Genomic DNA, 25,633 nt, shown 5'->3' on the forward strand with positions numbered 1-25,633 from the left:
TCAGAGTGGGGTCAGCTCAGTGGTCCCGGGGTCAGGACTGGGACTGCTGAGCGGAGGCCGGAGGGTGCTGGTGGCGCGGAGGCTGCGGGGCGTCTCCATGGAGGTGGACCAACCTGCAGGCGGGAGCAGAGAGGAGGGTCAGGCGTATCCCTGTCCCTCACCTGCTCCCTTCACCCACCAGGACCCCAGGCAGCGCCCAGCAGCCCCTCTGCGCGTCTGTGGGGACCACACAGGCCCGAAGGCAGGTGCGGAGGTCCCCTGCCCTCACCAGCCCACCTTCTTGGATCCGACCAGCTGCTGTCCTCTCCTGCTGGGCCAGACCCGGTGAGCAGGCGCTCAGGGGCCCCGCCCACCTGCCCCACAGGCCCGGCTGCCACTCCCAGACTGTCCCCCTGGGATGCAGGTCTGCAGCGGCTGAGGGACCCACACTCCTCAGGTGCAGCCAGCACGGCTGCCTGAACGAGGGGCTCCATGGCCCGGTCCTACGCACTCCCAGGGATGCTCTGCGCCGCTGCCTGAACAGAGCCCGCGGGTGCAGCAGCTGCAGCCTCGCTCTGCCACGCAGCCGAAGGCGAGCTACAGCTCCTGTGGCGGGTCTAACCTGGCCCCGCTTCTGCAGCCGCACCCATGTGGCAACCCTCCAGGCCTCCCACTGCGTGGGCGCCGCACCTTTGTTAAGGTGCTGGGCCGACTTCAGCGGGGGAGGAGACTAGGAGGAACATCGGAGGAGGACAGGCTTCTGGGGGGTTCGAGCCACTCTCAGAACAGAACAAGCAGACACACAGCAGCCCTGGAGTCAGGATGGCGCCCAGAGAGCCCCATGGGGCTGCGCCCTGGCCTGTGAGGGGCGGGGGTTGAAGGGGCGCTACACGCACACCCGCGAGCACCTGGGCCACGGATGGCGCCGGGGTCTCCCCCAGACTTCCCAGAGCCGCCGGGCTCACGCAGAAGAGGAGGAGCGCATCCCCACAAGTCTGCTGTTGGGGCAGCAGTACTCATGGAGCATCTGTTTGGGGCACCCGGGCATTAAGTGGAGAGTCAACCTCTGACGCCGTCCTAGTAAACTGATCTGTGTGTGTGTGTGGGGGGGGGGATGTTGCCAGAAAGTTCCAGAGGTGGGTGGGGGACAAGATGGTCAGCATCAACAGTGGGGTCTCAGCATGGACTGAGTCGCTGTTCCTGGGCCCGGAACGGCTGGAAGAGCCAGACAGGGCCACTGGACCCAGAGGGCCACGCCACAGGCTCCAGTCAGGCCCGGGGGTAGAGGCACAGGCGGTGAAGCTTTGGACTCAGAATCCTGGGCCCCGGGGAAGACATGGAGGGGAGAAGCCCGGAAAACAGGTGGGAACCCGTGGAGGGAGGGGTAGGGCTGCCCAGCAGCGCGCAGGGCATCACGTACCAGCTCACTCCTCTGAACCAACAGAGCAGGAGTCAGGCCCCAGGGCTGTGCGGAGGAGGAGAGAGACGGAAGCTGGGTTAGCAGAGTGCTCGGCGCCCCAGTGGCAACGCCCTCAGAGTGGAAGGGGCCAGAGATGAAAGACCCTCGAGACCAATGTGCTCAGGGCCTCCCTGGTGGCCTGGGGGTTAAGTCTCGGCGCTCCCACTGCTGCGGCCTGAGTGTGATTCCCCGGCCAGGGAGCTACCCACACGGCGCAGCAGACCTCTCCTGTCTCGCCCGCTGCTCCCCTCAGCAGTGTGTTTCAGTAGATCTGCCTGTACTGCTCCCCACCCTGTCTCTGGTGAGTCCTCTCACCCCACACCTCTATCTGGCCTACACCCCAGCTCTTCGACGCATAGAGACCCATGTGCTTAAATAACGAGCTGACCCTGGCGTGCTGAGAACCAGAGCCCACGGCCACATTCCAGCGGAGAGAAACAGCCCTCAGGCAGGACTCCAGGCCACCCCGCTGGCCTCGGGGCAGCTGGGTCTCACCATCTTCGATTCTCCCCGCCACCAGGGGACACAGAGGCTCGGGGCCTTGAGCACCGCCATCCAGAGATGTGTGTGTCCAGGTCGGCGGTGGCGCTGTTTGTGAACCGCGCATGTGTGTGTGCGCGCGTGAGCGTGCATGTGTGTGTATGCCTCTGTCTAGGGCGCTGTGCGGCTGTCAGAGTGAGACACCGCACACACGTGTCATTATTCAACATGCCCAAATGTGACAGTGGTCGGGGTCCCTGCTGGGGGATAGAGCCAGCAATGGAGCAGGGTGATGGCAGGTGACTGAGACAGCAAGCGCACAGCACCCACCCCTGAGGACCTCTGCCCACCCCCAGGTGCCACAGGTGATGCCCATGCGGGAGCCACCCTAGGATGCCCCACTGGTAGGGACCAGCAGCCCCCAGGCCCAGGCATCACGCCCTGCCCCGCCTCTATCCAGTCGGGCTCCATGGCCTCTCCCCTCCCACCTCCACTGTGGAAGCCTCCCACTTGGGAACCTGTGGCGAACGTGGCCTGAGATGCTCGCCTGGGGCTGGCAAGTGGGGGCTCGGGGTCTCATCGCACCTGGGGCCCACAGCTGTGACCTGTTCTGACCTTCCTGATGCCTGAACAGTCGGGAGCCACAGAAGGGGTGAGGGTGGCACTGCCAAGGCCACATAGGCAAAGGTCCCACACCCCACCTTGGGGGCCGTGGCTCCGGGAGCTGAGTCCCTCTCCTGGTACCCCACCCAAGTTTTGTACCACCATGCAATACCTGAAATCCTCTGAAAGAACTTTCTGGAATCCTATGTGTATTGTGGGGCGCAGGCACTCTGCTTTCGCCCATAGGCTTTGCTGTGTGGGTCCCAGTGAGTCAAGCAGATCACTGCTCACTGCCTGCTCAGCCACGGCCCAGAAGCCCAGGAGCTACAGGAGGCCCGTCCAAGCCAAAGCAGCCTCCACCCCCAGGCTCTAAGGTGGGGTCATGGCAGAGCAATGTGGCACCAGAGCAGGCAGGGGGGCTTCCCTGCCGTGTGGGAGGACTTCTCTGGGGTCAGGCCCAAGTCTGAGGGTAACATGGCTGCCGCCTGGACCCACCTTGCTTAGCAACACCAGGTACAGCACCTAGAGCCCCAATCCTGTCCCTGTCTCGGGGGCCCAGGGGAGCACAGAGCAGAAGTGGGGCCCCGAGCCTCCCCTGGGAAAGGGGACATGAGAGCAGCCAGACCCCTCCCTCACTGCCCCCGCCAGCACCTCAAACCCCCAGTCTGACCGCCTGTGCCCTGGGAAGTCCACCCTATGAAGTCCAGAGCCAGTGGCCCCGTCAGGCGGCTTTGTGTGAGTAGCTCCCTGGCAGACAGGTGAGGGAAGCTGTGACAACAGCAGTGGGGCCAGGTCTGCCACCTGGCCTAGTGGGCGGCACTAGCTCGGGCAGGAAGGGGCCTGGGGCAAAGGCCTGCAGAGCCAGGGTGCAGGAGGGGTGTGCTGGCTGGGAAGGGCTTTGGGGGCCATGGGAGGAGCTGGCTCGGAGGCAGGGACAGGGAGCGGGACTCCTGCCTGGCACCACCCCCAGCGCAGCCAGGCGGGCAGCTGGTTACCTGGCAGGTAGATGTCAGCGGGTGGGCCCGGCTGGCTGTGGCCACAGCACTCGGGGCTGCCGTCCTGCAGCACATTCTCAATGGAGGGTGCTCGGCTCCCTGTGGAGAGGCAGAGAGGCTCACAGGTGGGAGGCTTGGTAGCTGGACCGCTGCCCCAGGCCCCCAGAGCCCACCCCAACCTGCTCTCCCAGGGCCCCTGAGGCAGGCACTGGCACTTGCACCTGTCTCCGCCAGCCCCACTCCCAGGCCAGGGCTTGGTTTTATTACTGTGCCCTCTGTGGCAGACAAGACAGCGGGGAGAGACGCCAACTGCATCCTTTGGGCCATTCCCAGCCTGGAACCTGTACTGCAGCCTCACAGGGGAGGGCCCTGGACCTGGGGGGGGGGTGTCCTGAGAGGGACCTGGGTCAGGGCAGCACAACACGCCTGGGGACCCCCACAAGGAGCCATGTAACAAGGCTCTCACCACATGGTCGCCTGGGAGCTGGCCAGCCAGGGCCACCTCCTGGCTCTGACCCTGCCAGGACACTGACCCTCAGCCTCGGCCTCCTCATCTGTCTGGCACTGGGGAGGAAGGCGCAGGACAGCGACACCCCAGCAGGCACCTCCCTCCACCCCACAGCCATCCCAAGGAGGGGCAGGTGCTCTCCCCACTAGGCCTCCCCACTGCAGGGCAGGCCATGCTCTCATGGCACACAGGACAGGCTGAGAGGCCTGGCTGAACTGTGCACCACCCTGGCCACCAGCTATGTGGGCCAGCACGAGGGCCCAGCTGAGGCCAGGCTGTGGCCACACTCAAGAGCACCCTGGTGGGAAATGAACCCACTGCTACTTCCAAGTGCTGGCTGGTGGGGGGCAACCAGGAGACCCCCAGCCATGCTTGGGGAGGGAGGGCAGCAGCTCGTGGGAGCAGAGCCAGCAAGCACTCTGGAAACATCTAGAAGGGCCGCCCCAAGGGGCTTACCTTGCTTTAATGACAACGTCTCATCGACCTCCTCTGCCACGAAACTCTAGAAGTGAAGGGAAAACGAGGGGGCGCTCCGGTGATGCAGACCCGGCGCCAGGCCTGTCCAGGTGGGTCAGACACCACCCTTCCCGCCTGCAGCAGCCTTGCCAAGCGCCCACCACGGGGGCACCGCTGAGCCTGGGGAGACAGCTGAGGGGGCTGTGGCCGTGTGGGGCTCAGGGCGCGCACACCCCGATGGGAGACCCACGGGTAGGCAGGCAGTGGGGACTGGGCCCTCACCTCTGGGGGGCTGCTCAGCACCAGCCCCGCCCCACTCAGTGGAGGAGCCTCCAAGTCCTGGGAGAGCTTCTCCTCATCCTCTTCGTGGATGGGGGACGACGGGGACCGCAGGGTGCTGGGGACAGAGGAGGGGTGTGTGAAGGACAAGTGGACCCACCCAGCCGGGGCGGCTGCGGGGGCAGTGCTGCTCCCGCAAGGAGGGCGAACAGCGGGCCTGTTGCCGTCGGTGGGGACGGCCAGCACTCTGGCCTCACCTGTCAGGGGACTTGCTCCTTGGTTTGACCTTCTGGTGGCCGCCGTCCGTGACGCGATCTACCCCAGCAAGTGGACAACTGGCCTGGGACAGGCCATCCGAGACGCCCGAGTAGGTGATTTCCTCATAAAGGGGGGCGGAAGGGATGGCCGGAGAGATGGCCCGGAGGCCATTGAGAGCCTCGAGCAGGGAGATGGGCTCGTAGCCAGGTGGGACACTGTCCGAGCCCTGTGGGGACAAGCTCCGGTGAGGACGCGTTGGCTGGGTCCCTGCCCACAGGCCAGGGCCACAGAGGCCAGACCAGGGCTTGCACCCCAGCTGCTCTGCTCCCCACAAGCTGCTGTCTGTCCACCTTCAGGGGCTCCAGGGCCCCACCCTCAGGGGTGCCCAGGTCTCCGGAGCAGCAGCCAGCCCTGCATAGGGCTCCTTCGGCCACCAGCTGAGCACACAAATCCCCACCTGGTGCCCAGGAGGAGGGCAGACGGGCAAGCCCCCCAAGCCTTGAGTGGCCCCATCTGGCTTTCTGTTCCTACCTTGGTGGGGGGTGGGGAGAGAGAGGGGTTAGTGAGAGGAGAACGTGGGAGCGAAGGGGAGCAAAGCCATGCCAGAGGTGAGAGAGCCTGGCAGGCCGCACGCCAGGCCAGGCAGCGGCCTCCAAGGCAGGTGTCCTGGGGCTGACACCACCCCTGATTCTAACCCACACTCCAACCCCTCGTTGGGAGAATCAACTCAACAGGCCCAGCCTGGCCCAGTCTGCAGGGCCCTAAGGGCAGATGCCTGGCGCCCACCTGGCCAGGAAAGTGACCCAGGTGGCGAGGAGCAGGCCAGGGTGTCCTGCCCTGGGGCCCGGTCCCCAGTGAACAGCGCGTGCTCCCGAGCGGCCTTCCCCTCACAGGCGAAGACCACGCTGACCCTCACCCTCGGGCAGAGAACGCCCTCCCTCTGGACTCGGGATGGCCAGAGCGTCCCCAGGACACGAACTCAGGCGGGCTGCCCAGGTCAGCCGAGGCCATGAGCAGAGGCCTCTCCTGTCCCTGCCCAAACCTGTGGGCGAGGGGCAGGGGCCTGGGGCGAGCACGCGCTAGGAGAGCTGCCCGCAAGCCCAGCAGCAGTGCCAGCTGCCTCCATCCTCCTCTCCACTGCCAGCAAGAAAAAAAAGGGGAACGAAGGCATTTGGGGGCCGGGGGCAGAAGCAAAGCTGTGAGGGCGGCCTGCGGCCGGCGCGCTGTCCCTGCACAAGGACCGGCCACAAACACCGGCACTTCAAACGCCCCTCGGGGCGGGGACGCCGGGACGGGGAGAGCGGACGTGACGGTTAAAGGACTCCCGAGGACGAGCGAGGCGGGCGGGCCCACACACTTACTGGTTCCCTTTTAGGTTTCTTGCTGGCCAGTGAGGCGGGGTGCGACTTTGATTTTTTAAAGGGACACTGTCAAGATAAAAACCAGATGTTTCACAAGTACCGCCCCACAGGGCGCGCTCGGGCCCTGTCTGCGGGCATGAGATGGGCGAGGGCTCTGCCTGGGGGGACGGCGGCCGCCCCAGTGCCACCCGCCACCATCCAGGTCACCTTGAGCAGCAGGGCGTGGCTGCCCCTAACGTGGGCCCAGCAGCTGGCAAACTCCTACCCACATCTCACACCTGGGGACGGCAGCGGAGAGAGCCAGCCCCCGGCCCCACTCGAGAAAACAGCTCCTCTGGGCTTGCTGGAGCCGCGGGGAGACCACTGGGGTGGAGCGAGGCAGCGAGGAGGCCCTTCCCCTGGTGACCACGACCCTCAAGAGGGAGTGGAGTCCACACGTCCCTGGGCTCGGGGGCATCTGGGCTCTCTCGGGACAAGAAGGGCCACACAAGGGTCTGGCTCAGCCCCCACACAGGCAGGAACTGGGCGGGGCAAACGTGGGTGGCAGAGACCCACAACACTGGGCGTCCAGCCCCATGTCACCGTGAGTGGGGTCTTTAGGGGACCAGCTGGCCAACTCCTGAGGCGAAGATGGGTCCCCAGCCCTGAGGGTGGCTCAGCAGCAAGACCACGCCTTTAGATCTCAGAAAACAAGCCAGAAATCTGAGTTTTGAGGAAAATTTCCAGATTCTCAAATGTAAGCCATTTTCAGATACTCTGTGGGTGGAGGGGGCTGAGCAGCCTGAGGGGTGGGCGGCCTGGCGCCAAGGCCACTGAGAGGTACCCCAGGGGTTCAGCTGAGGGCTTGCAAGAGTAACCGAACCCAGCAGCCTCCACTCGAGGTCTGTCCACCCGACGCCTGTTCTGTCATCCACCCCGCACCTTTCCAGCACCATCCCCAGCTGAACGTGTCTGTCTCTTTCATCTCTTTCTCAGGCTGTGCTCTCTCAGTATCGCCCTTTCCACCCTGTATCTCTCTCCAGATCTGTCTCTCCCTACCTCTGCATCTCTCTGCACCTCCACACCTCCCGTCTCTGCCCATCTCTCCAGCAACCTGGGTGTCTGGCTCGGGGAAACCATGGTGACGCTTAAAGGACCACACAGGAGCCTAACATGACCAGGCTCTTGCTGTTGGCAGCTGGAGCTCAAGAGCTGCGCAAGCACCCCACTTAACCCCACCCCAGGGGCCATGAGGCCCAGAGAGCTGGCGGGCAGGACTACTGGTCTGACGTCCTCCAGGCCCCGGCTCCCCAACCCCCCCGCCCCCACGGCCCGCACAGGAAGAAGGGTGCTCACAGAGTGCTCGTCATGCTCCATGCTCTGGGCCAGGACAGGGCTGAAGGAGACGGGGGACAGGGCTCCTGGCTTCTTCCGCACGGCCCGGATCTGCAGAAGGGCCCGGAAGGCTGTGGCAGAGGGAGGGGTTCGCGTCACGCCAGGGATAGCCAGTTCCAGTACCACCAAAGCCCCCAAACTCCAGGGACGCAGACCACCCTCATGGCGGCACCCCCGGGCCAAACCATGTTTCTGAATCAGAGGCAAAATGGAGCTACCACAAGCCACCTGGGAGGGAGACGGCCGAGGGCAGGATCCGCTGCCTGCACAGGACAGGTCTCTAGGCCAGGCCTCACATCTGCCAAGCCCCAGACTGTCTAGTGGACAGAGGCAGCTGCAAATCACACTGCACAGCAACTCGAGCACACGGCCCACCCTGGGCCCCGGAGGGCCTTCTCCTAGGAGGTACCCCAAGAAATGAGCAGGCAGGTGGGCCAGTGTCCGAGGCCATTCCTGTGCCGCCTGCACAGGGTGACCACAGTGCCACAGACACCTGCCACCCAGGAACGAGCGAGCTAGGGGAGGGGCTGCTGGCCAGGCCTCAGCGCCAGCCCTGCTAGCAACTGCACGGCTCAGGGGACACCGTGAGGACAGTGAGGGTCCCACCACAAGCCCACATGCCAGTCATGCACACCACTGGCAAGTATCCCTGGCTGCCCACCCACCTGCCCATGGCCTACTCACGCAGCCGGCAGATGGGGCAGTTGCTGGCCTGGTAGCGCAGCGTGTCAGCGCAGGAGTTGCAGAGACACAGGTGGCGGCAGGGCAGGATCAGCGTGTCCCGCAGGTCCGACAGGCATACCACACACTCGCTGCTGTTGTCGCTGCTCTCCTCGTCCGAGGGCTGCGGGACAGGGGCCCCAGGGTCAGCACCTCCTTGGGGCCAGAGGCTGGTGGGGGCCTGGCCTCTCTGGGGACACTGGGCAAAGGGAGCCCGAGGGCGGAGGAGGACTGGACGGAAGCCCAGCAGCAACCTGCAGCCCCCACCCCAAGGGCACCCACAAATCCAGAGTGGGTTGCGGAATGTGGGGTGCCGGGGTCTTTCTATTCCTCACCACCAAGGAGAAAACACGGAGCGGACACCACCGCGGAGCAGGAGCCCGAGGGCACACTCCAACGTGAGACACCACATAGACTGTCAAGGAGGGGGCCGTCCCCCGGCCTGCGGGCCCTTAAAAGTGACCCACAGACACCGGCTGGCTCCGCGCCCACCACAGCACTCGCCTTGGTCTCCTGGTGGTTCTTGTTTTCGATGCCATAGATCTCCTGCAGCAGGTAGCTGACCCGGTCCACCTGCAGGCAGAGGGGGGTCTGGGCACTTGCCAGGCCCCTTCAGGCCTCCCACCTTCCAGCCCCACCCCAGTGCCACGCAGGCCTGGAGGGCAGGTGTGGGGGATTCTGTCCAGTCCCAGCCCCACCGCTGGCCCAACGGGCAGCACGGGCGGTCAGAGGGGCCACTGTTCTGCCCCCACAGGGGCCTGGCAGCCACACTCTGGCCACCTTAGCACCTTGGCGTGGAGAACGATGACCCTGGACACACCTCCTATCAGCCTGCACGTGCTTGGGGGCCAGCCCCACATGGGCCACATTCAGAAGTGGCCTGTGCTGCAGTCCCCACAGTTCCACCAACTAGACCCCCTCCGAGAGCTGCAGGTGCCGGACAGCCCTCCCGAGACAGCACCTGCCGGCCTTGGGGTTTCCCGGTCAGCCTGCCGTGGCTCTCCGCCCCATCTTGCAACACCATTCCTCACATGGCTGATGCAGCTGACACCCTCCCACTGGCAGGCCCCCAAGGGAAGACCCTCTGGTCCCGTGGGTCGAACCTCGAGCTCAAGCTCTGTCAACAGCAGGCACTGCAGAGACCTCCTTGGCGTCGGGCCATGGAAGAAAGGCTGTGCAGGCCACACCCTCCCACCTCTCGAGCTCGAGGGAGCCAATACCAGTCTTTGCCCAACACTGAGGCCCTCTCAGCAACTGTGAGGCAGAGACGGCTGTGGGCCTGCTTCCTGCCTCCTCCCTGCGTCCTCCATCCACCCATTCAGCAAGCGCCTCTGTGGTGCTCACTGGGCTCCAGGCCCATGGTGTGGGTGGGACAAGACCCAGGGGCCCACAGCAGCGGCAGCTGCGCAGAGGGTAGCACACACACATGTACCCCCAAACTCGGGCCCTGACTCCCCAGAACCCATAGTGGGTCGGGCATGTGACCGGCGGAGCAGTCACAGGACAACTGAGGTGTCCTGTGTGCCTCTTAAACCAAAATGGCATCCCCTCTGACAGACTTACAATCTGCTTCTGCTTCAGGGGCTTCACGGAGAAGCTGCCGTCAACGTGCTGTGGGAGAAAGACACATGTTAACGCGGCTGCACGGCCAGTGCTAAGCCCTGGTCAACCTGCAGCTGTGGCTGAAAATAATGAAGCACGTGGGCACCCCTGAAGACTGAAGAGCTGGTCCAGGCCTCCGGAGTGTGGCCCCTGACCTGACTCAAAACTCCCCAAGAAGCTCCTAAGGGCCCCGCCTGTCGGGCCCAAGTCTGACCTCCGGAGCCTGGCCCCGTAACTCCAGCAAGCGCAAGCTCAAGCTCCCAGATCAAGACAGGCAGGGTCTCCCACCAACTAGCAGCAGCCCAATGGAAGGCCAGCTCCAGCCCCAAGTGAGGGGCACAGGAAACCATGTGGAGGACCGGGAAAGGCCAACACCCACCGGCCTGAGGAGAAGACACGGCAGGCGCGCCATGGTGCTATCAGGCACACACCGCTCGGTTCAACAGGACAGCAGTGGTCCCAGAACGGACAGGCGCCACCACCGTCAGTCAGCCCAGACCAGCGCACAGCATTTTCTGGAGAGGCTGACGAGTTCTAACAGAAAGTTCTGTTAGTCCAGCTTCTCACTGGACCCTAAGCAAGAAGCACGGCACACCCACCTGCCCCAGCCGGGGCACGAGGTGACCACTGTCTCTCCGACATGGCTGAGCGCAGGCACAAAGGCCAGCAGAGCTAGAGAGAGGCGCAGGCTGACCCCCTCGGGCACTCGATCACTCATGGGGTCCAGGAAGAGCACAGGACAAAGGGCCTCGGGCCAGGCCCTGCACTAAAGGTCGTGGAGGTGGGGGCGGGGCCCGGAAGCCAGGTCAGTGGGACACACAGGGAAGGGCAAGTCTAAGTCAGCTGAGCCGACCCTCATGCTGGGTCCTGGGCCGTGGCCGGTGCTGGAAGCAGGTCACCATGCAGGGCAGTGTCGAGTCACGGGGTGGCGGCATTTCAACAGGGGATGCACCCCCACGTCTGGCAAGGCTGAGAGAGAGCAGGGGCCTGTCCCACTGCCAGCACTGGTTTGCTGCAGGGACAGTCCCCCAAAGCGCCCATTTGGCTCACAGGAACAGCACTGATGGCAAGTGGACTGTCCTCAGAACCTAGTGTGGGGACAGCAGTGAGGCCAACCAGCCCACTCCCAAAGACACAATGGCCGGAGCCAGAGAGTAGGACAAGGAAGAAACGAGAGGCAAAGAGCACATTATGCCGAAGGTAACAATGCACCTTCCACGAAAATGGCCCCGTAGGTGGGGCACCCTGACATGCGACCCCGGGAGAGCTGGTGTCTCCCCTGCTACCCAGAGGGTCTGGGCCACACTAGGCAGGGGACTGACGCTCATCTACCCTTCTTGCATCTTGTCCACCCCACTGGGCATCTACTGCATGCTGAGTGCCAAGGAGCAACCAAGAACGAGGGCCCAGTTGTGCCCCCACAGACATCACCGGAGAGAGGATGACCGCCGTCTGTACAGCTTCAGGGGGTGTAAGGGTCACCCAGCCCCCGTTCAGGGTGAGGCAGACACTCCAGCAGCACCCAGGATCCGGGCCTTGGGGGGAATGGCACAGCCAGAGGCAGTGGTGACCCTGAGGACCCAGGTAGCCCGGGGGAAGGCTGGTCTGTGCCCAGAGTGCCTCACATGAGCGTCCCAGGCCCCCTGCTAGCAAGGGCTGGCCTCCATCTAGCACGCTCTCCCCCACCACATACCAGGTGCTCTCTGAGAAGCTTCTTGATGGAGACGCTCAGCTCCCAGGCCCACCTCCAGGACGCAGGGACTCCCTGACCCTGGAGGTCCAGCTCAGACTTGTGGTCTCCAAACACACCAGCCCCACTCCACCCCGTGCCAGGTAAGGGGCAGGGCAGCACTTACCTTCTCAAAGGCGGCCAGGAGCACATGGGCATGGCCAGGCACCTCCACAACTGGAGAGAGAGGGTGCGGGTCAGAGCACTGCCCCCATTCTGCTCAGCTTTCTCCTCGCCCTCCATGTTCTCAGCCTGGGGCTGCTCTGCCCAGACCTGCTGCTCCCTCTGGCCCAAACCTCACCCTACAGCTGTCCCTCCGGCCACCCCAGACCGATCCTGCACCTGCATCCCCTGCCTGACAGAGCTGGGCTCAGGGCTCCACAGGGACTCGACACCCTGTACAGTGGTGACAGGACAGGGGATGGCGTGACCAGCGCAAGCAGGAACCATGCAGGCCAGGGGCCAGCTCCCCTACTGTGGGGTGGGGAGTGGGCAGCAGGGACTCCTGAGTGGGGAGAAGGGACTGGCCCTGCGCCTGGGGCAGGAGGTGCCCAGATGGAGAGCACCTGCGGACAGCCCTGTACGCCCTGCACCCGTGAAGCTGAGGGAGAAGCGCCTCAGGAAGTGGCTTCTCCGTCCAGCACGCACACGCCCACAGGGAGAAGGCAGAGGAGAAGCCCTCACCGTCCCCTTCATCCACCACAGCCTGGATGACCACTGGGAACACGCCCCGGTCCAGGTCGAAGTTCAGCTGAGGAGAGAAGAAGCAAGAACAATCAGACGGAGCGGGAGTGGGGCCAGCAGGCGGGTCCTCTGCGGGCTCCAGGCAGACCAAACACTCTGGCTTCATGTTCTCCCTGAGTGGTGAAACAGGACATGAAACCACTGTTCAGTCACCTCTGCTGTGCAACTCAGCACACAGAGAGCATTTGTAAGGCCACACGACCACCACCAGCATCCGCCTCCGAAACCTTCTCGTCTCCCCAGCAGGAACTCTGCCCCCGTGAGCGCCCCACACCCGTCTCTGACCCGTTCACGTAAGTGGGGTTTATCTGACACCAGCTAGCATCTTCTTCAAAGCCTTCGGCCGGTAGCACTGTCACATGAGAACGGAATAACACGGTTTCAATCCTCGAAAAGAGTAACTTCTAGAACCTTCTAGCTATAGTAAGGCTTAGCAGGAGCCATTCCAGAATACGGGTAACAGAGAGGGATGGGGGGCGGGGGGGCACTTGGGAAGCAGAGTGCTGAGTCTCCTTTGGGTGAGGACACTGTCTGGAACAACAGCGGGTAAACACCCGTGAGTTCTGTCACGTGTGCCCCACCCTGAACACATGGAACAGAAAACCAGAGGGGGGCTCACAGAGCAGGTAGCCAGAGAAGGCCAAGGCGGGTCAGGACAGCTGAGGGGTGTCCAACACGTCGGGCACACAGCTTCCCTCATGCCAAGGAGGTAAGGGATGTCCCCAGGGCAAGTGCCCTCACTGGAGTCCAGAGCCCAAACTGCTGGCTGGGCTCAGCACATGTGCCGAAGGGCAAAGGACGAGGCCAGGGCAGAGGTCCTCAAACTTGAGCAGCCTCACCAGCATGCGCGCCGGTCACAGGGTGGGAGCATCCAGAGGTCCGCCAGCCCCCACACAGCCCCCGACCTCTGAGGAGCCAGCCACTCTCGAGGTCTGCCAGCGCATCCCTGCACCTGTGGGAGCGGCGAGCGCGGCTGTCTGCTCGCACCGCGCTCCTCCCTGGGCCCAGGAGAGCTTTCTAGTGGTGTGTGCAGAAGACGGGCCCCTCATGCTTCACAGCACGGCCCCCACCACCCTGAACCAAGCGCCCACAGTGCCAACACAGCCTCCACGAGACCCATGAACCAAGGCGCCCCTTGTCATGGCCAGGACCCATCTCTGCGGCCACGCACTTCCTTCATGGCCTGTGAGTGCTGTCCAGGCTGTGGACTCTGCAGGAGGAAGGATGCTGCCATCCGTGCCCTGAGGTCCTGACAACCCTCAGGCACCAGAGCCTGGGCTACAGCTCCGTGGGCCTCCACCACCCTGTCAGGCCAGCTGGCACCCGGCCCTGAGCAGGCAGCGCTCCTGACGCTCACCAGCCACGCCGGCGGCAGCAACGAGCCCCTGGGCCACCCCTACCCCCAGAGGAGAGTGTCAGAAGGGCCCGGCCAGGAGGCTACCTCGTCGTCCTTCCACTCCGAGAAGTCGAGCTTGAAGGAGGGCAGGGAGAACTGCTGGCTCACCCCTCTCTTGTAGTGGACGGTCTCTGACTGCAGCGCAGGGCTCCTGGGGCTGTACCTGGGGGGCCGAGAGGGGCGGTGAGGTCCGCCTGTGCACGAGCCCTGCGTGCTCCCTCTTCCGCCGCCCCCCACTGCACAGGCCCTCTGGGGGCAGCGCCCAGCCTCTGGTCTGTGGGGACCGAGCCAGCCCTGGACCCGTAGATCACCCCAGCATCCTGCCTGGCTGCCCCCGTCACGTGGGGCTTCCTCTGCACAGCCAAAGGGGCAAACACAGAGAGCACAGCCTCACCTGGCATCACATGCCGCGCCTGCCTGCCACCACACCCTCCCCGCCAAGGCAAATGACAATGGCCCGAAGGTCAGGCAGACCAAGAGGCCTGGGGGGGGTCCAACATTCACCCTGTGAGCGCAGCCATGGGGGGGTGTCAGCCCCCCTGGGGACACCACCCAGGAACATGCTCAGCGGGGGCAGCCTCCCAGGACGTCTGGCCTTCCAGCCCTCTGCCTGTGGGGACACGGGGTCACCGAGAGGCTTCCTCACACTGCACTTGTCACCTGATATTTAAAAATCTAGAAAAACTGAAAAGAACTACTGCCCAGTTGAAAAATAGATAATGAATGAATAAATTTTTTTTTTTTTTTTTTGATGGGACCCTTGCCACAAACCGGTTTAACGAGGTATCTAGGTCAAGGCAGAGCCCCAAAGAACAAAGTCTAAACTGGAAGCATGTTCCTCTCTCAAGGGCTGTCCCAAGAGGAAGCATGGCTGCTTGAGGCCTTGTGGGGGTGAGGGGAGCCTCGGGCCTCACAGCAGGGAGTGCTCCTGCACAGCCCCTGGCTTCTCCTCTGATGGAGCACCAGCTGTGCTCCTCCTCCAGGCAGACCTCCAGTCTGCTCACACCAGCCACAGTGGAGAAGCTCCAACCACCCGTTTCCAGCTGAGGAGACTGAGGCAGGAGCAGGACCCGGGTCAGAACAGGTGCAGGGCAGGGCTGGGACCCAACGACGAGCTCTTGGACAAGAGTTGGAGGCAGGGCGTCCCCAAGGGAAGGAAGGCCCATCTGCCCGGGCTGGCCTTGCAGAGGACCGCCCTGCTGAAGCTGGACCTCTCTGGCCAGCAGGACCCTCGTTTCGCTAATGTCTCTGAGCGCGCACACACTACGGGTGGGAGCAGGCCGCCGCCCCATGGCACTCACACGGCCGCCCCGTTCAGAACCTCCTCCACTGCCTGGCAGTAGATGGTGACGGCCACGCGGGCGTCGGCGTCAAAGGTGAACTCCAGGCTGTAGAGCACCCGAGGCTTCTCGCCGTCCTCGCAGGGGCTATCGGCATCGTCTTTGTACCTGCGGGGGCAGCGGCCCATCAGGGGGCAGAGCGACCCTGTCCCCCGAGCGCCCTGGGTGTCCGCCTGCGAGCACAGGTGGGCGCTGCAAGGAGCCAGTGCTCTGGGGTAGCGTGGCCAGGCCCTTCGGTCCCACAGCGGGTCCGCCACTGTCGCCTGCCTGCTCACGGGGGCGGGCCCGTCCAGGCCGAGGGGCATCCCGGGTGCTGAGGGGCTGCCCACTCAGCACCAGCAGCACCCGCCCCTCGGGTCGCGCCAACCAGAAGCAGCCAGACACTGCCTGGCGGCGCTTGGCACCAGCACAGGCGAGGCCCTGGTTCAAGGGCTCAGCTGCACCAGCCCATGCCCCCAGCACCGCTGCGCGCGCCACGTACCTCACAAGCCGGAGGGAGTCTTTCCGGATGTTCACGAGGCTCCTCAGCGTCTTCACGGGCTCATGGGGCGCGGGGGTGACATAAGGAAACTGGGAGGGAAAAATCCCAAGTGACCTCAGCTGACTCGGGCACCCCCCCCACACCCTCTTTCTAGTCCTTCTCCTCAGTCACCAACTGCTCCCTTCTTCCTGGTCTGTGCCCCCCCAGGGTCCCCGAAGGGGCCAGTGCGCACTGGGCAAGGGACGAGGTGAGAGAGCCTCTCGGGAGACGCGTGAAGGCGACTCTGTGAGAAGAGCTCCGGCCTGGGCCTTTCCCCTGGCCGCTGCTCGCGGCAGCCGCGGCTCTGCACTCCCGTCGCAGAACCATCCCACCTCGCCAGGCGCCTCTAGGGGCAGTGGCCAGGACACCCCATGCGGCCGGGCCCCACCTCGGGGGGCCCATGCCCGGGCCTTGCGCCGGGACACGAGACCCACCTGGACGGGGCGATTGCCCAGGAAGTTCAGGTCCATGTTCTCCCCGAAGAGGTAACCTTCAGGGTGGGGGGTGTCAAACTTCTCGCCGCCCATGAAAAAGTGGGAAGCAAAGTAGTTTCCTGGTGAGAAGGGAAACACATCTGCAGATGAGGCCGAGGGAGCACGTGGCAGCGGCCCCAGGAAAAGCTCCCCCTGGAGAGAAGCGGGGCCCGTGCCCCTGCTCTGGGCTCCAGCCCCGCCAGGCCCTCCCACCTGCGGCCGACACCCTTCCCTCGCCTCCCCGCGCGGGCCTGCTCGGGCCTCCCCTCTGACGGAAGCTCCTTCTGCGGGGGCTCGGGGGAAGCTCCTTCTGCGGGGGCCGAGCCGTGTCCCCACGAAACCAGCCCCAGCCCCACCGCGGGCCTGCGCACGTGACCTAAAGGGGAGCCGCTGCACGGTGGGGGGGCAGACTGGACCGGGGGGGGGGGGGGGGGGGCTACAGCCCGCAACCCGTGTGTTCGGAAGGGAGAGGACAGGGAGAGGGCACCCAGAGACACACAGGGGAAGGGGGAGCGTCGAGAGAGCAAAGGTGGAGGCGGCCGAGGCAAGGGGCACCGGGGCCCAGAGGCTGCAGCGCAGGAAGGCGCCCCCCGCCCCCTGAGCCTGGGGAATCACCTCTCCCCACCGTCACCTTGTTCTTGGACTCCTGAGGTAAACTGCGGTTCTGTGGTGTTTCTGGGAACCGAGGAAGCTCCTGCGCCCCAAACCCCAGCCTTGAGGAGCATTTGCACCCAGACCCGCCAACCTCTGGGACAGCCACAATGCAAAGCAGGAGGCTCGGGGCCCCCAACATCAGCATGGGACAGCCACCACTGCCATCAGGGCCCCCAAAGGGGCAGCTCCGCAGTGTCCCCAACTCCTGGCCTCATCCGGGAGCTGAGTAAATAGACTCCCCTGTGGCAGAGCAGCCCGCAGGGGCTCCTGGGACCAGGCTGCTGTTTCGGGCAGCCCCTGGGGACCTGAGTAAATGCACATGACACGTCCGTAACCCTCCAGCCCCCTCCGAGTCCCGCACACCCCAACTCCCCACCCTGGAGCCCCTGCCCCCTCACCTGCATTCCGGGCAGTGCGCACACCCCAGCCTCGTCCTTCCGGCACCCTGTGCCACCCGGCTCCAGGTCTCTCTGTGTGGCTGACCTCTGCCCACCACACCCGCACACCCCGACCATCCCTGGGTCTCCCATGTGTTACTCAGGGGCCCTGTGGGCAGGGAGGCCATCCCTCCGTGCCCCTGGCAGGGGGACGTGTGGATCCCACGCAGATGACCCTCATCTGTCTGACCCCGGGGCAGGTATGTCCTCACCCCTAGCAGCATGCGGCCAGCTGCCCAGCTCACACAGGGCGCAAGGGCTGATGTGGCCCCTTTGTAGAGGTCCTGGGGAGCCAAGCTGCTCCCAGCCCCAGAGGGCCTCAAAGCCGAGGTCACAGGTTGTCAGCCTCCTCAGGCGCCCACCCCCGACACTGCCAGCTAGTGATGCTGCCCCCCCACCTTCCTGGCTGCCAGAGTCCTACATGCCCCCCATCCTGTAAGCAGGGGGGCCACCTCCCTGCCTGCCACATGCACACATGTGTGGCGGCAAAGAGGCTACTACTGGGGCACACGAGGCACCACGAGGTCAGTGAGCTGTGAGGCAGTGACCTCACGAAAACCACTGCCGACCCCTGGCTCCACCGGGTGAGTCTCCAGCCCTCAGCAGACACCGACCAGGTGTCCTGTGCCTCTAACTCATCTGACCCCATCTCCCTGGAGATGCATCAGATGCAAGTTTAATGGGGTTCAGTCTCACAAGACTGACCTCCCCAACTTCAGATGCCAATGACAGGAGCCCTGTGCTTCTGCCCAACTGACTAGAGGTGCCCATGATGCCTCCTTGGGTGTGCTGGCCAAGGCAGCTCAGGGCAGGTTACCCTAAAACTCAGCAACAGCCAGGGGGAGCCCCGTGAGAAGGAGAGAGGAGGTGTCGCGGCCCCCCAGCACACCAGGCCCCTCCTTCCCTTGAACAGGGAGTGGGGGGCTGGCAGTTCACCCCTCTGGTCATGCGGTAGCTCTGGGATGACCAGTCCCCAGCCTCAGGCACTTTCCCAAACTCCTGCAGGGCTGAGCTCAGGTGTGGCTGCTGCCAGGTAAACCCGGCCATTAATTAGTCACCCAGCGGGCCCTAAGAAACAGCCCTGGCCCTGGGAACTGGATTTTACTCCCCTGCCCAGTCTTCGTGCCCACCCCAGGCGAGGGGAAAGGCGGGAAGGCCATGACTGGGAACCACTCACTGCACCACACAAAATACTCCTCGTTCTACAGCAGATCTGGAGCTGCCGGCTACCAGCCTCCTGCCATCTGCTGGGTCTGGCCAAGGCAGGACCAGAATATCACAGTCCCTAGGGCGCTGATCTCAGGACACCCTGCCAGGGAGGAGGCCAGAAGCCCCACAGCCCAAAACACAGAGGATCCACCCAGGGTTGCCCGCCACATCTCTTCATCCCCACTGACTCCTCTCCTCCCACCAGGACCCATGGCCTCCCCAGACCAAGTCACCCGTCACCCACAGAACAGGGCTCTCTGCTGGCACTCGACCGGTCACTCAGCCCACTGCCGTGCCCCCTCCTGTGCCCCAGCGAGCAGCACTGCTGCAACCTGAAGGCAGAGGACAGAGGCAGCTGGGTGCCCAGCGGAGGGAAGGAGCTGGACACGCAGGGGCCTGGAGCCGGGGCAAAGTCACCCCATGAAGCTTTATTTCCGGGTCCCCCACCACAGGCCGACGTAAGCAAAGCTCCGGCCAGCAAGGCGGCAGGACAATATGCTGAGCGCAGCTCTGAGCAGAGATGCTGGGCCACTGAGTCTCCCCAGGTTGCTGGAGCCACCTTTGGGGGGAGTGGGGATCTTCCTCAGCTTACCTCCCTTTTCTGGAAACGGCCTCCCCCCGGCACCACTGGCTGCCGGCAGTGGACACGCGACCGTGCTAGGCCAACAGCCTCCTCTCCAGAGGAGCCCCACAAGACCACAGGACCTGGTCCCGGGGCCTGGTTGGGGCAGCCGGGTTCACGCGGGTCCCAGCAGCCTGGGCGCCGGGCCAGAGGGGGCGTGGGGCCTGCGTTCCCACGGCTTCCACTTCCTGGTTCCCCAGGAATCGGGTTCCAGAGACGCCCCGCCTGCCAGTGCTTTCCATGTCTCAGCTGAGCTGTCTCCGCAGACACAGAGACTTGCAAAGAACCGCCAGCTTCCCTAGAGCTGGGCAGGTACCAAGACGCGCTCGCGAGGGAACCCTGCGGGCAGCAGGAAGAGGCGCCGCGGCACAACCCCAGGCAGGACGCCCGTGGGCACCTCCCAACAGCAGGAAGAGAAGCGAATGGCGCTTACAGGCCGAAAGGGGGCCTCGGCGGTCATCAGGGAAGGGCGAGTTGAAACCACAAGGCGCTCGTACAAAAATGACAAAGGAAGACGTGGAAGCAGCGCGCACCTGGGCCTCCCCAGCGCAGGCCGGTCGGGGCGCTCGGAGCGCTCCTGCACTGCGGGGCCCAACTGGCTCCACTGCTCCTGGAGGTTGAGCCTGCTGACCCCCGCCCACTGCTGGGCACAACTGAGGACCTCGAGGGATGAGGCCCAAGAGCGGTGACATCAGAGCAGGCATGACAGAGACGGGGCGGGGGTGGTCAGGAGCGGGGAGCTAGCGTGGGGGGGGCAGACAGGGCTCCCGACCTCGGTCTCCACGTGAGTGGCGGCTTCCCCACACCCACGGCCACTCTGGACACCAGCAGGGGGTGCACGAAATCCAGCTGAGTCTGACATTGAGACCCAGAGGCCACGACAGAGTGCGCAACTCAAGGGCTCCCCCTCCCAAGGCCCCTCCACTACAGACTGCTGCCAGCTTCAGAGGCTCCTGCCACCCCCTCTTCAAGCCCCGGGAGTTATGGGTGCTTCTGACCAACCAGCTCCAACCAGGGCCTCCCAAGACTCCTCCGTTCCCTTAATTTGCAAGCGCTTGAGCCGTGCCAAAGGGCTCTGGAGAACACCAGTCAGCGGCCCGATGACTAGAAGCATGGGGCAAGGTCCTGAACAAGGGCACCCTGTCCTCTGGAGCTTGGAGCCAGGCAAGGTGACATGGGGAAGCCCGCTGGTTCCCCAACTCAGAAGCTCCCTGAAGCCTTCCTTTGGGGCTTTTATAGGGCTTCGTGACACAGCTTTTATGGAGCTCACTGGCCCCAGGGGACTGAACGCCACAACAGGCCCTCTGCCCTCCTGGAGGTGGGGGGGTGCCTGAGAGAGCTCAGTCCCCCACACCCAGTTGGTTTCCCGAGCATCCAGTTTCTCCTTAGTTGGTTTCCAAAAGCTGCCTCCGCTCACCGAACAAGAGACACCTCAACTCCCAACGGGGGACACTCCAAGGCTCTAGGAGCTGGAGCCAAGAAATGTGGTTAAGGCCCGGATGCGGTGAGAAACAGACTTTGGCCACCTGAGCGACTCCGTAAGGCCCCCATCACAGGGGGCTGTTTGTTTCATGAGAAGTCTGGGGGTGCTGGTGGTGAGGGGCCACACAAGGTAAATGCTGTTAACGCCACTGTCCTATGTACCCCAAAACAGTCACGGTGGCTGCATTACATGCACCCTACCACGATATAAAACAGGGAAATTGGGCCTCCCTGGTGGCGCAGGGGTTAGTTGCGGCACTATGAAGCTATCTGCAGCCTCTGCAGCCTGAGTTCAATCCTGGGCCAGGGAGAGGGAGCTGACGCACACGGCACAGCAGACCTCTCCTGTCTCCCCGCTGCTCCCCTCAGCAGTGGATTTCAGTAGATCTGCCTGTTCTGCTCCCCAAGCTGTCTCTGGTGAATCCTCTCATCTGCCCCCTAACACCTCTGGCCTGTACCCCAGCTCTTATATGCATAAATAAAATAAATCTTTAAAAAAAAGCAGGCAATGGGCCTCCCCAGTGGCGCAGCAGTTGAGCACTGGGTTGCGAAGCTGCCCGCAGCCTCTGCAGCGCCAGTTTGATCCCCCGCTGCCGGCGAGGGTCCCACATGGCCCGCAGACCTCTCCTGCCGCACCTGCTGCTCCCCTCAGCAGTGTACTTCGTCAGTCTGCCTGTTCTGCTCCCCACTCTGGCTCTGGTGAATTCTCTCACCCTCCCACGCCTCTGACTGTACCCAGTGCTTGTATAAATAATAAATAAAAAGTTATTTAAAAAAAAAAAAAAAGCAGGCGGCGGAGGGGAGAGATGGGCCCAAAGAAATAGGACTCACGGAAACCAGAGCCAGACACAAAGGCGGCTGTGGCAGCAGCCGCCCTACATGCCCGGCCCAGGATCCCAATGCCCGGCCCATGGAGGAGGAGTACTGGGAGGCAGGACATCAGATAACAGAAGGGACACACCTTAAAAGCACACACACACACACACAGTAATCACAGGAGGTGGCAGACTCATGAACAAACCTCACCATGATAGTCATTCTGCAACACGCAGTACACAGTACACACAGCGCAGTGTCAGAGCCTCACTCGCATCACCGCAGCGTGTCCACACTATCTCCACACAATTGTCACAGCTCAATACAGCTGGATTAAAAAAAGCCAGACCATGTTAGAGGCCTTAAAAAACACCAGCATCCAATGAGCACTGTGAAATTATCGGCAGCCACTGCAGCACAAGTTCGATTCCCAGCCAGGGAGCTACTCACAGGGTGCAGCAGACCTCTTCTGTCTCGCCCGCTGCTCCCCTCAGCAGTGTATTTCATCAGTCTGCCTGTTCTGCTCCCCACTCTGTCTCTGGTGGGTCCTCTCACCCCCTGCATCCCTGGCCTGTACTCCAGTTCTTGCGTGGATAAATAAATAAATCTTTAAAAAAGAAAAAAAATCGGGCCTCCCTAGTAGCGCAAGGGGTTAAGACGCAACCTATGAAGCTGTCCGCAGCCTCTCCAGCATGAGTTCGATTCCCCGGCCAGCCAGGGAGCAGTTGCCCAATGGCGCGGCAGACCTCTCCTGACTCACCCGCTGCTCCCCTCATCAGTGTACTTCGGTCAATCTGCCTGTTCTGTTCCCCGCTCTGTCTCTGGTGAATCCTCTCACCACCACCCCCACACACACACCTCTGGCCTAAACCCCAGCTCTTGTATGCATAAATAAATAAATCTTTTTTAAAAAAAAGAAAAAAAAATCACCAGCACCCAATGATTCCTCGTTCTCCTTGATGCGGCCAGCACAACTTCCAGAGACGTGGAAGAAGAACCACCTTCTCATACAGTCCAGTCCAGGGGGCACCCCTAAGATCATCTCCAACCCCACACTGGGCCTCAGGGCACCCCTAGAGAAACAGTTAAGGATTTACTGCCCCTGAGCAAGGGGGCTGAGGGGTCAGAGGCAGAGGACAGGCAGGCCGAGAAGGTCGTGCTACAGCCAGCAGCAAGTCGAGGCCACCCCAGGGGTTCACTGGGTGCAAGTGCCCACGGATCGGTCCTGCTGAATGGGTGCTCAGGGATGGATTCCCAAACCAAGCTTATCCTGACTGATGAGCAGGCCAGCTGCTCAGAATCCGAAAGCATGGCTGTGAATGCCTGGGTCTGCAGCTTTGTCCAAAAACACAACTGAAGGGACTTTAAGCTGTGGTCCCAGGTGACAGGAGGTGCCACATTAAACTTTCTGGCACCTCTGCCATGCCTCCACTAGCTGCTACCCGGGCTGAGTTGGTCACCTAACCTCCTGGTTAAGTCACCACAGCAGCTGCCACATGGCAGCTTTTCAGGTGCCAGACGCTAATCCAAGCACCACACCGTATGGGCCCATTCCACAGATGAGTGAACCGTAACGGGGGCGAAGCCGTCTGCCTAAGGTCACTCAGTCAAAGATGGGCTGGAAGAGCATCAGATGGAAGAGGATGACTTCAGACAACTGCTCCATCAGATCTGGGGAAGTCAGGCCACGTATCTCTCAGGGGATCCCCACCCTGGGGATCTGCCTGCCCTTGTGCCCAGGACACAGCAGGTGCAGAGCCCTCCCAGCGAGCAGGCAGCAGCACCCTGCCCAACCCTGCCAGCACCCCCTCTGCCTTTATTTCCAGCAGTCTCAGACACTCCACCTTCCAAAATCAGGCACGGCACTTCTCACACTTGAGGGGGCAATGGGCTTCAAATGCCAGTTCCTAGGCCCCGCAGGTCCAACCTCCCTAATCCTGAGCCCTCTCAACACTAACCAGTAGCCTGGTGGGTGCCCGAAGCTGTGCAGCTCAGAATCACAGCTGCACCAGATCAGATGCCCAGAAGCCAGGATCTCAAAGACCCTGTGGTGCCCAGACTCTCTCCTCTTCTCTCCTTTCCAAGGCAAATGAGAGGGAGAGCTAGGAGCCAGAGACAAAGTCCCGGTGAGGTCACGCTAAACCTCGAGGGCAGCAGGACAGAGTGGGAACAACTGGTTTGAGCACTGGACTCTTGGTTCTGGACCCGGATGCGCTTCGATCCAGCTGAGACCTGGGAAAGTCACTTCCTTCCTGCGGCTCGGGTCTCAGTTGCCAAAAACAGACTAGAGAACCCGGTGGGCCCCCTCAACGGGTCTCCCGTCTTCCAGCCGCTCCCCAATGCACAATCACCCACCGACGTTTCCCGCCCACTTCCCAGCCCACCCCCTGCCACGCGCCCGGGCACAGGGGCCCTGAGTTTCTGTCTGCGGGAACGAGTGTCCAGAAGCACCGCCCAGACTGCACTCCTGGCCAGCAACGGCTGCTAAAATCGGCGGCCGGGTGATGCCAACCCTCACAATGACCACTTTGTAAGCACAAGCGACGCGCCGGGCTCGGTGCTAAGTGGCCCGCGTCGCGCCCCGAGCGCAGCCGGCCCCGGAGCTCGCTCCTGAGTCTCCCGGGCGCCGTCGGGCGGGCCGGGCCGACCCAAGGTCAGCAGCCGTCCGAGGCGGCCGGCCCCGGCCCCGGCGCCGCCCACACCCACACCCGGGGTCGCGGCCCCGGCGCGCGGGGCTTCCGGCCGGGAGGCCCGAGCGCAGCCCCCGCCCCGGCCTCCGCGGCGGCCCCGCGCCCGGCCGCGCGCTCACCGGACTTCGGGGGGTAGCGATAGGCCGAGTTGGCCTGGATGTCGATGTCCTCCACGCCCGCGATGCGGCGGCTCAGGATGGAGCCCATGGTGCGCGGCGGCCGCGCCGGGCCGGGCCGGGCGGCAGGGGCGGCGGCGGCGGCGATGTCCTCACGCGGACATGGTCGGACCAGGCCGCGCGGACGCTGCCCACGGCCACGGGCGCCTCGGCTCCAGCCCCCACCCCCGGCTCGGCCCGCGGCCCGACGCCACGGCGGCCCTCCGCCCCCGGCCCGGGGCTCCTCGGGAAATGGAGTCCCCGGCCGCCGAGGCCGCCGGGCGCCGGCGCGGGCAGCCCGCCTCGGAACTACATTTCCCAGGGAGCTCCTCGCCGGGCCGCCGAGATTGTTGACAGGCGCCGCGGACAAACCAAAGCACCCAGCACGGGGGGCGTCGACGGCCGCGCCGCGTCGCTCTGCCGTCGGCGTCCGAGCACCGCGCCAACGCCCTGGCGCTTCGGTGTCCTGGCAGCGTGTCCACGCACAGGCCCTCCGGGGCCCCGGCGCCTGCCATCGACCCCCGCTCCGCAATCTCTCTCGGAGCCGCCGCGGCTCCCCCCATGCCCGGGGCTTATCTCGTGCCCCGCCAGCAGAGGGCGCCCCGGCGCCTGCGCCCGCGCTACCTGGGGCGGCGCTCCTGGAGGCCCAGCGCTTGCGCGGTGGCTGTTTCCAGAGCTCACGGCCTCTCGCTTCAAGACTCCATTTCACAGCCCGCCCACAGAGGCAGCCGCCCGCTCCCCATTTTGCAGATGCAGGAGCTGAGGCGGTGAGGAGGGGTGGCCCGGCGGGACCGGAGCCCCGTCGGCAGGGCCAGGACGAAGCCCTCACAGGCCGTGAAGCCGCCGCCTGAGCCCCGAATCCCGAATGTGGCTCAGCGCAGATTGAAATGAGTTCTGCGCCTTCCCAGAGGGCAGAACTCAGGGTACAACCTCCCTCTTGTTGGGGAGCTGGGAAGCCAAAAGGAATAAAGTGTTTTCTTTATTCATGGCCAAAGACAGGTCTTGGGGAATCCTGATTAAATCCCTCGGCCCCACAGCCAAAGCCCCTAATTACTGAGCACCGACTACAGGCTGGACATTGCCTGAGGGCTTTGCAATATTCTCATTTAAACTTATGCTGCTCCCCTCAGCAGTGTCCTTCGGTCCTTCTGCCTGCTCTGCTCCCCGCTCTGGCTCTGGTGAATTCTCTCACCCTCCCGCGCTTCTGACTGTACCCAGTGCTTGTATAAATAAATGTTTAAAAAAAATAAAATAAAATAAAATAAATAAACTTATGATGTAGCTTTTGTTTT

The 25,633-nt window shown here is 63.6% G+C and overlaps 1 protein-coding gene across 7 annotated transcripts; it reads right to left on the reverse strand.

Annotated features, from left to right (window-relative positions):
* MGRN1 (mahogunin ring finger 1) lies at window positions 1-24,393 on the reverse strand (the record flags this gene model as incomplete). 7 transcript variants are annotated; one of them, XM_084250915.1, is made up of 17 exons in its annotated part: window positions 1-113; window positions 3,517-3,615; window positions 4,481-4,526; window positions 4,763-4,877; window positions 5,017-5,243; window positions 6,379-6,444; window positions 7,714-7,823; window positions 8,437-8,596; window positions 8,977-9,045; window positions 10,036-10,083; window positions 11,931-11,980; window positions 12,488-12,554; window positions 13,989-14,106; window positions 15,245-15,391; window positions 15,765-15,853; window positions 16,238-16,356; window positions 24,306-24,393. In XM_084250915.1, 17 exons carry the CDS (start codon window positions 24,391-24,393, stop codon window positions 1-3), a joined length of 1,731 nt encoding a protein of 576 aa, XP_084107041.1. The 7 variants fall into 7 exon arrangements, with proteins under 7 accessions (XP_084107041.1, XP_084107044.1, XP_084107042.1 ...); XM_084250919.1 differs by lacking the exon at window positions 1-113 and adding an exon at window positions 1,404-1,444; XM_084250917.1 differs by lacking the exon at window positions 1-113 and adding an exon at window positions 1,404-1,444 and having other exon boundaries at window positions 16,238-16,377.
* Between the last annotated feature and the right edge of the window lie 1,240 nt (window positions 24,394-25,633).

This window comes from Talpa europaea (genome assembly GCF_964194135.1).
Source record: "Talpa europaea genome assembly, chromosome: 12".
Taxonomy (NCBI): Eukaryota; Metazoa; Chordata; class Mammalia; order Eulipotyphla; family Talpidae; genus Talpa; species Talpa europaea.